Genomic DNA, 6,522 nt, shown 5'->3' on the forward strand with positions numbered 1-6,522 from the left:
AAGAAGTTGGATCAATTTGAAATAAGTTACGTTATCGTTGATTTTCCGAGTAAATTCTTCCGCTACCGTTTCATCATTTGGAAGACTCCTTCGTTTAAATTGGGAAAGGCTATAGTTAAAAGACGCAAACAGCGCAATAGCAGATGAATACAAACTGATAAATGGAACTTACAAAATTAAATTTTTTTTTTAGGTTACTTTTTTATTGGTATAATTTAGCAAAAATTAAACTCCAAAATAATCTCACACGTTTTACAATTTGTTTACTATTTTTTTTTTTTTTCATATTTATTGGGCCAAACCGTCTTTTAAAAATGATGAAACGTAAAAGTTTTTGGCGATTGGTTTTCGTTTTTAATGTTTTAAAAAAAAATTAAGAGGAATTTCTTATCGAAATTTTTAAGCTCCATCATTTTTGAAGAAGAAAATTTGACCACTGAAACCCTGGGTTGCCAAATTCACCAACGTATAAATCAATTTTGTTGAATCTGATGGAAAATGCAAATCCAATCTTCGTCAGTTAGAAACCACACAACTAACAATTTTACTTCTATAAAGCTTTAAAGATGGTAAAATTGTTAGTTGAGTACTCCTCCATTTTTTCAAACGAAATTCAAACTTGTATTAATGCATCATCATTCATAAAATAATTGTTGTATATACTAATGCAGATTATCGCAAGGCAAAATCATGGGTGGAGCATAATCAGAGTGTTTGGTTCCAAAAGAGTATGATATTGAATTTCGACCGGGTCTATAGTATGATATATCGTAACGTGTTGATGCTATGCCACATGGCTTGAATGAGTATATATTCCGTCCTGTTATAGAAAAAGCGGGACTTTTTTTTAGCTTCACATTCAAATCTGTTCGGCCGTATATTGCAGGACCCGGAGAACGTATTGTTGGTTTTCTTGTTAACACTTCTGCCCTAAAAACATAGAAAAATAAGTTTTCTCCCTTTTTTCGTTAGATACTGTTGAAAAAATTAGCTCACATGGTATATTCAGGAGGTCTTGGTTTGATTACTTGAACATGAACATTGTAGGTATTCGAGGCTGGTGATACAATCTTCTCGTAAATAGCATAATGCTTTGATTGCAAGCTAAACGCTGGAGCTCTTCTACCCTTAAAGAATGGTTTCTTATGAACATCATTCGAACATGGACCAGGGCTTTTATATTCCTCTGAAAAATTACAAATTTTTTTACTTCAAAAAGATTGAAAATCGCCAGTTTTGAAAAAGTTTCACAAAACCTTTTATAAAAGTTTGTGGTCGCATTGTATATCGAGGAGTTCCGTCATTTCCGTATCTTGTTATCTTTTCAATACGATAACCGCCAGGACCGGGACCGATTGTTCTATTAGATGATCCCAGCCGTTGACCAAATGAATATTGGGGTTTGCGTTGCTTGCGAACATCATGATTAGTAAATCCAACATTTGGTGGAAGTAAATAAGCACCGGGGCCAGGGCCTGATAGGATTAATGATATAAATAGAATATATGAGGAAATAGGCACTATAATCTTTGGTTTACCCCTCGATTTTGTATTCATTTTTTTTTTTTTAATTTTGATTCTTGATTTTGAACTAAATTTTGAACTAAATTTTAATTTGAAATTGTCATATTGAAGATTTGAAGCATAATCATGATTTTGTATTTTTTTCTAGCTCACAAAAAAAAAAAAAACAAAAAAATATTTTTTTTTTAGAGTAGTGTTATGGTTGGAATTTTAGACGCACAATCATTAATATAACTCTTTGATCACTATTAATTTATTCATGCATTTATGCAAGTATATTGGCTAAACATGGTAAAAAGATAACGGGCACTGTGGCGTATGAGTACTTTTTTGGATTAAAAATTATTTATTTCAATCAAAGTTGCTATACAAAAATAATGTTCAATTCTTGGTGTGCGTGGGGGGAGGGGTGGCGCTGGTGTTCACGCCGAAATTTTTTTACAAAAGTATAGACTTGAAAATGTGCTAGTAGTTGATTTACAAATATTTTTTGGTCGTTTCAGATTTAGAACCGAACAGTTCCGGAGGTTTCTAATTACCAAACAAAAAAAGTTAGGTATTCAATAAGTTCAGAATTAAGTTTTATTAGCCCTGTGGTTAAAAAAAAACTTAACTTAAAAAAGTGTCTAAGGGTGAAAATGCAATTTTTTGGAATTTTAAATACAATATTCGAATTCCTCGGAAAATTTTACATCAATTTCAAACATGATTCTTTATAAAATAGTGAGACCGAAAAAAGTTCTAGCGTCATGAAAAAGTATAATCCAAGTTCGCAAAAAAGAGGTGTGCCTACAGAGGGTTAAGACCATCTTTTTCTAAAAACTAAACTGTACTTAAATTTTTCGCTAGCCCAAAATTATTTTAAAAGATACTATGAAAATCTTTTTTATTAAAGGTGGTAACTTTTTAATTGAAAGTCTCCCTAACCTCAGGCAAACCAATCACAAAGTTTAAAAAAAAAATTGCATTTGAAAATAATTTTGTTTTCAAATTTTATATACATTTTATTACTTTAATTTTCTTACAATAAATTAAAGTTCAACGCAATTTGCACCAAACTCCGACCGACACATGTTTAGGATAATGTCTGATTAAAAAAAAAACTATTTTTGGGGTTAAATATAATTATGCTAGTTTAAGGGTATAGAAATTTTGGAAATTTCAAAAGGTAATATTGTTTTGGCCGAAATGCTTTACATTATTTATTTAGGATTTTACAAAAGTCATTTAATATTGTATTCACCTCATCATACACATATCGAATATAATCTTTACTGTTCATGCTAAAATCGGCGAGTTTTCCAATTATTATGAGTAGGCTAAATTAACATAAATATGCATTTTGAATATTAGGACGGATGCTCTGTCATTTTCCCTAAGCCTGAACATTTCAATCTCGAAAGGTAGCGGGGACTCTAACCTACATTTGGGTACAACTCCCATCCCTGTAGGTGAACGCGTTCTCAAACCGGGAGAACTTAAAGGTAAAAAAAAAGTTAAGCCCGATTCTGAAAAATAGGCATGATATGGCGATTTAACATGGAAGATGATTTTTTTTTTAAATCTGACAATGTGCAAAGCGTAGGCCCATGACACAAGCTATCATTAGGCATCACTTGCGAACATTTCTCTGAAGCGGAGTTTCCAGGAGCGTTCAAAGATTCGGGGATTTTTCGACCTTTATTGAAAATGGCGACAAATAAGAGTTATTAAGGACCCTTTCAAAAGGTTGAGATTTATTTCTGATCTCTAATACTTATACGAATTGGATAAATGACTATTTTAATAGTAACGTTATTACTGCGGAATAGTCAATTTTAACTATTTTGTTACTTTTTTCTATAGTATAGTTCTTCGCAAAATTTCAATGATTTCTATAAAGTGACTATGCCAATAGTTACAGAATAACTATTTTTTTGTTTTCTGAGTGTATGAGGATTGTCACTTTAGTCACCTGTGGCTTACGTTGACACGAGTCGAAAAGCTTCGCCGCACGGCAAAAATCGTCTAGTGAAAAGTCGGCATTAATTACCTGAATTATAGCTTGTTCGACTGAATAATTACTTTATCATGTTCAAGAAGGACATTTTTGCGAATCAGGAAGATTTGTTTAGTCTTACCTAAAGCAGCTAACCTAATCTAATCTAGCTTAACTTTTACGTAATCTTACCTTACAATTTAAACTTTGTTTATCAAAATATTCAATTACAAAAAAAAAAACAAGTTCTTATATGAAATATTAATCAAAATTATTTATTCAGTTTCGAGATTTTCGGCAAACAAGATCAAAATTTTTCTTAAATTCAAGTTTAACAAAAAAAAAAAAAAACCTTAAAGAGTCGATAAAATGAGTAAAAAGCCTTTAGGTAGTACAAACAAAACTATATTAATGCATTCAAAAATTTGATTTTGATATTAAATTTTTCAATATTTCTAGGACCTGGACCTGGAGCTTATGGTTTACCACCAGCAATTGGTTACACCGAACATGATGTTCGGAAAAAACGTCTTCCACAATATTCATTTAGAGGGCAAACTAATATTATTGATAAAAGAGTTAGCCCAGGTCCAGGAGCATATCAAGTCGAAGGTATAACACGTTATGGTTACAATAGGGCTCATCAATACACTATGGGGGCACTTACTCCAATTCCAGGTAGTATTTTTTTGTTTTAAGAAATATTTTAACCCAAAGTATTATAAACATTCTAATAGAAAAAAGTAAAGGTCCCGGTCCTGCTGATCATGACGTTCATAAGAAACCCCATTTTAAAGGTATCAACGCCCCAGCATATACAATGGTATGGAAAAATAATTATCGTTTTAAAAATATTGCTCCTGGACCGAATGTTTATATGTTTGGAATACAATCGACAAAACCTAGTGTTCCTGCCTATACTATGTAAGCTGATGGATACAATTATGTTATTTCATTTTAAAATTATCTATATTTTTATTTGCATATTTTAAGGGGTCTTTTGAATATCATCGATTCGAAAATTCGTTCCCCGGGTCCAGCAGCCTACGGTCGAACAGATTTAGATACTAAATTGAAACGAAGTCCAGTCTATTCTATGACTCCTCGAAATAATTTCCAATTTAAGAATATTTCACCTGGGTCTAATACCTACAACTTGGTTGAACATAAACCGGGTAAAAAAGGTGCTGCATACACTTTTGGGCTTAGACATTCAGAATATGCCCCGCCAATGATTATAGAGTGTGATAACTGAAATTAATAAAGGATCTCATTTTTTATGACAAAAGAGTTGTTTTTGCTTTTATTGATTTTTTTGACGTGATAACGTCTTATAAATTGATGAACTATGGCAGCCACCACAAAAAAATGACGCCATTTTCTCCCGTTCCACTCTCACACTTTCGCAGTGCGGCAAAAATTTCAATTCAAAATTAAAAATAAACTATTTGAGATACAAAAATCTTCTTTAGTTTATTTGAAAGATAATAACTTAAAATTGAATACATTTCTATAATTTTGAAAAATTTCATCTTTTAATAGGGTAAATAGGGGTAAAACAAAATTGCAAAAAAATGGCTGTTTTCTAAACGCGAAAATATAAAAAGTTGTTTTTTTTTAATCGATAGATACATTTATTACAAGACTGACAATGGTATTGAAAAAAAATTCTAAAAAATTTCAAAACCAAGTTATAAATGGTTTTCAAAAACTTAAACATGATTATTCCCAGGTGGTTACCCTCACTTAATCAATTTTCAGAAAAAATGTACTTTGATTCAATAGCATGAGAACATAAAATTATACGTTTTTTTGCTTTTTTTGATGAAAATTGATCGAGTTCTAGCTCTTTTTGGAGATGCCTAATAGATATAATCGATATACACTTAGGAGCAAAAAAATGGAATCAAAAAATGAGTTCTGTAAAAACGATAATTGGTGAGGATGCAATTGACACACATGAATGTTAATTGCACCATTAAAAAGCTTAAAACAAAAGCTTTAAATCAATGCTAGGAACTAAAAAAACCGTTCACTTTATAAAGATCCAATTAACATAAATGAAGCATGTAAGGAAAAATAAACTGAAATTGAAACAGAGAGTATCTGAAAAATTTACCATTTAAAAAAAATGAAGTGCAATTTATTGACAGATAACGTCAATAGTAACGTAATGAAAAAAAAACTGAAATTGAAGTAGAGAGTATCAAGAAAATTCAACATTTAGAAAAAAATTAAGTGCAATTGATTGACAGATAGCGATGATACTATTGTACGCATTTTTATGTTTTACCAACAATTCAAAAGTAAAAAATTCAAGCTTTTAGATGAAACCATGAAACTTGAAGAAACATTATTTTATCCATTGCATTTTTGGTTTTTAATAAAAATAATTTATTTGATTCCGATTTTTTGCTCCTAAGTGTATATATATTTTGAGCTGAAGCAATAAGCTTTCAGGTGGTATAAAATTTATTATAGGTTGTTATATCAAAAAAATGAATTTTTGGGTGATATAAATGATTTTTTCAATTTTTTCATAAGAAATGATTGTTTTTAATAAATTATTTTAATACTTTTTGCGCATTGTAAAAATTTAAAAATGCTTTTATTATTAAGAAGAAATATTTGGCTTTTTTATGGTATAATTTTCTTTTTGTAAGCTTTTAAAATAAAAAAATTTAATGTAATGAGAAAAGAAAAAAGAGGTAATTTTTTTTTAGCTTTTTCTTGTAAATTATGATTGTTTGAAATAAATAAACGCTTCAATTGACTCATTTTAAAAGCACACAACCTGTTTTCTTACGACGTTATCACGTAAAATCATCGTCCGTAAACCGGCTTTACAGACAACCTCTTTTTTAGATTTTATTATTCCAGCGTTCTTTAAATTTTGTTGGAAAAATTTGTTTCGAATGTAATCTATTTCGGTTCAGTTAGTAAAATAAAAATACAAAATTTTTTTAAGGGGGGTAATTCCCTCTGGACGACAGCTTTTTCATTATTTTTTTTTTTGGAAA

General features: G+C 30.2%; 2 protein-coding genes across 2 annotated transcripts; one reads left to right on the forward strand and one right to left on the reverse strand.

Annotated features, from left to right (window-relative positions):
* Positions 1–662: 662 nt before the first annotated feature.
* On the reverse strand, positions 663–1,629 carry LOC129914913 (outer dense fiber protein 3-like protein 2). Its single transcript, XM_055994363.1, has 4 exons — positions 1,539–1,629; positions 1,257–1,475; positions 997–1,186; positions 663–930 (listed from the first exon to the last, which is right to left on the reverse strand). Exons 1-4 carry the CDS (start codon positions 1,555–1,557, stop codon positions 663–665), a joined length of 696 nt encoding a protein of 231 aa, XP_055850338.1. The 5' UTR covers positions 1,558–1,629.
* A 2,127-nt stretch (positions 1,630–3,756) lies between these two features.
* Positions 3,757–4,790, forward strand: LOC129916133 (outer dense fiber protein 3-like protein 2). Its single transcript, XM_055995926.1, has 4 exons — positions 3,757–3,890; positions 3,962–4,180; positions 4,240–4,426; positions 4,496–4,790. Exons 1-4 carry the CDS (start codon positions 3,872–3,874, stop codon positions 4,755–4,757), a joined length of 687 nt encoding a protein of 228 aa, XP_055851901.1. The 5' UTR covers positions 3,757–3,871; the 3' UTR covers positions 4,758–4,790.
* Positions 4,791–6,522: the final 1,732 nt, after the last annotated feature.

Source organism: Episyrphus balteatus, chromosome 3 (genome assembly GCF_945859705.1).
Source record: "Episyrphus balteatus chromosome 3, idEpiBalt1.1, whole genome shotgun sequence".
NCBI lineage: Eukaryota > Metazoa > Arthropoda > Insecta > Diptera > Syrphidae > Episyrphus > Episyrphus balteatus.

Excerpts from the sequence above, each read along its gene's own strand:
- LOC129914913 (XM_055994363.1), bottom strand. Across the intron at positions 1,187-1,256 it reads ACCACAAACTTTTATAAAAG|AGGAATATAAAAGCCCTGGT; the intron begins GTTTTGTGAAAC and ends GTAATTTTTCAG. Across the intron at positions 931-996 it reads AGACCTCCTGAATATACCAT|GGCAGAAGTGTTAACAAGAA; the intron begins GTGAGCTAATTT and ends CTATGTTTTTAG.
- LOC129916133 (XM_055995926.1), top strand. Across the intron at positions 4,181-4,239 it reads GGCACTTACTCCAATTCCAG|AAAAAAGTAAAGGTCCCGGT; the intron begins GTAGTATTTTTT and ends ACATTCTAATAG. Across the intron at positions 4,427-4,495 it reads AGTGTTCCTGCCTATACTAT|GGGTCTTTTGAATATCATCG; the intron begins GTAAGCTGATGG and ends GCATATTTTAAG.